This window comes from Sinocyclocheilus anshuiensis, unplaced genomic scaffold (assembly GCF_001515605.1).
Source record: "Sinocyclocheilus anshuiensis isolate Anshui unplaced genomic scaffold, SAMN03320099.WGS_v1.1 scaffold518, whole genome shotgun sequence".
In the NCBI taxonomy this organism is placed as follows: Eukaryota; Metazoa; Chordata; class Actinopteri; order Cypriniformes; family Cyprinidae; genus Sinocyclocheilus; species Sinocyclocheilus anshuiensis.
In genome coordinates this window covers 271,939-273,633 of record NW_015544151.1, presented here as the reverse complement: position 1 = coordinate 273,633, position 1,695 = coordinate 271,939, and the positions used below count along the sequence as shown (strand labels likewise).

Below are 1,695 nucleotides of genomic sequence, written 5' to 3'. Positions count from 1 at the left end.
GATAGTAAAGCTTAAGAATACAAATAATAAGTGCAAATAGCTCAGATGTGCAATGCAGCATTAAAACCTAATCAGTACAAACAGAAAACATAATGAAATAAAACGGTAGGGGTGAATGTTGGTTTATTTGTTAAAAGTAAACCAACAAAAGGGTTCATCTTTTTTTTTGTTGTTGTCATTTATCCATAATGTTTTAATGTTAAGTGTGATAACATGGGTTTGATTTGTATTAGATTTTTTTTTCTTTTAAATATCAAAATATTTAATTTTTTCATTTTTATTATCTTAAGTTGGTAAAAATTCCTGATTTTTTAAATCATAATATTTATATTTAAGTGTATTGTATTTATAAACGTTTATTTTGTCATTAATTCTTTTGTATTTTTATCATGTTGTATTGTCTTAAGTTGTCAAAAATGTTATTTTTCTTAATAAAAGCTGTATATTGAGTTTGTTTGGATGGATTGTCCTGTTGTGTATATGTAGTGGTTTAACAGCGGGCTAACTGATGACTAGTCTATGCTTGGGCTATGGTTAGAGTCTATTAGATGTTCACTGACAGCCCAAGTTCAGCCGTTTTAGCCGAGACGTCTGTGTTTAGACGGCTAATAGACGCGTTTTAAACGCTAAATTGCTTGCTGGGTATTAAACTACATCTTATGAGTTTACATCAACCTCAGAATCATCTTAAAGAAGAGCTGCTAAAGACTGGTTTTTGTGGTGGCTGTGCTATAAAATTCAATTATTATAATCTTAATTGAAGTGACGAAGAATTCTGAAAGTCTCTTCCTCAAATCACCGTAAGCATCTTCAGTTCGCGGTAACTATGGTAACGGCGGGGTCCTGCGCGGCCGCCGTAGCCCCCGCTCGGAAACCCCGCGCCCTCAGAAGACGCACAAGATGGCGGCGATCGGCGGATAGACGAACATTCGCGTAAACACTCGAACGATTCGAGCCGTTCCGTGCTAATCGGAGCTTTAACGACACCTGAAGGCGGTTAAACATCCGAGTACCGTGCTGCTCGGATGGGTCGGGGTTGTGTGAGGTTCGGCTCAATCTGAGGGTTAATTAACTGCTTTCCTGAGTTGAAGATGACTGATAGGAGGTAGCGTCAGCTTTAGGTTTAACGTTAGTGTTGTGATATAAACGCTTGTCTTTCCGAGGGTCCGATCAAACCGGACCCAGGCTCCGGCTCGTTTAGTGTGGATTAGTCAGGGTTAGGATGAGCGGCGGCCGGCTGCGCGGATCTGAGGCGAGGCAGTGCTAGCTTTGTGCGTCAGGACTGCTAGTGCTGGTTCGGTTCGGTTCGGTTCGGTTCGGTTCGTGCGGGAAAGATGAGCGACACCCGGCGGCGGGTGAAGGTGTACACGCTGAACGAGGAGCGGCAGTGGGAGGACCGGGGCACCGGGCATGTGTGCTGCTCGGAGCCGGACTCGCTGACGGTCACCGGCGAGGCTGACGGTAAGCGACGCGTCTGACGGAGCTCCCGCGGTCGCGCAGCTCGTCTGACGCGGTGTGTTTGTTCTTCTGCAGGCTCTCTGCTGCTGGAGTCCAAGATCAACCCCGACACCGCGTATCAGAAGCAGCAGGTGAGTCCAGCAGCGCACTCCCTCGTTTACATAGCGCTCATAACAGTGTGTGTGTGTGTGTGTGTGTGTGTGTGTGTGTGTGTGTGTGTGTAGTAGAGCAAAAACA

The 1,695-nt window shown here is 44.8% G+C and overlaps 1 protein-coding gene across 2 annotated transcripts in view; it reads left to right on the top strand.

The window, feature by feature from the left end:
• Positions 1 to 862: 862 nt before the first annotated feature.
• LOC107695195 (serine/threonine-protein phosphatase 4 regulatory subunit 3-like) overlaps positions 863 to 1,695 on the top strand; it is a 26,874-nt gene continuing 26,041 nt past the window's right edge. The window contains exons 1-2 of one of the 2 annotated variants that reach the window (XM_016495014.1): positions 863 to 1,461; positions 1,534 to 1,589. In XM_016495014.1, coding sequence (XP_016350500.1) covers positions 1,335 to 1,461; positions 1,534 to 1,589 — 183 coding nt within the window. In that variant the 5' untranslated portion in view covers positions 863 to 1,334. The remainder of the gene's footprint in view (positions 1,462 to 1,533; positions 1,590 to 1,695) is intronic. The other variant, XM_016495013.1, reaches the window with a different exon arrangement.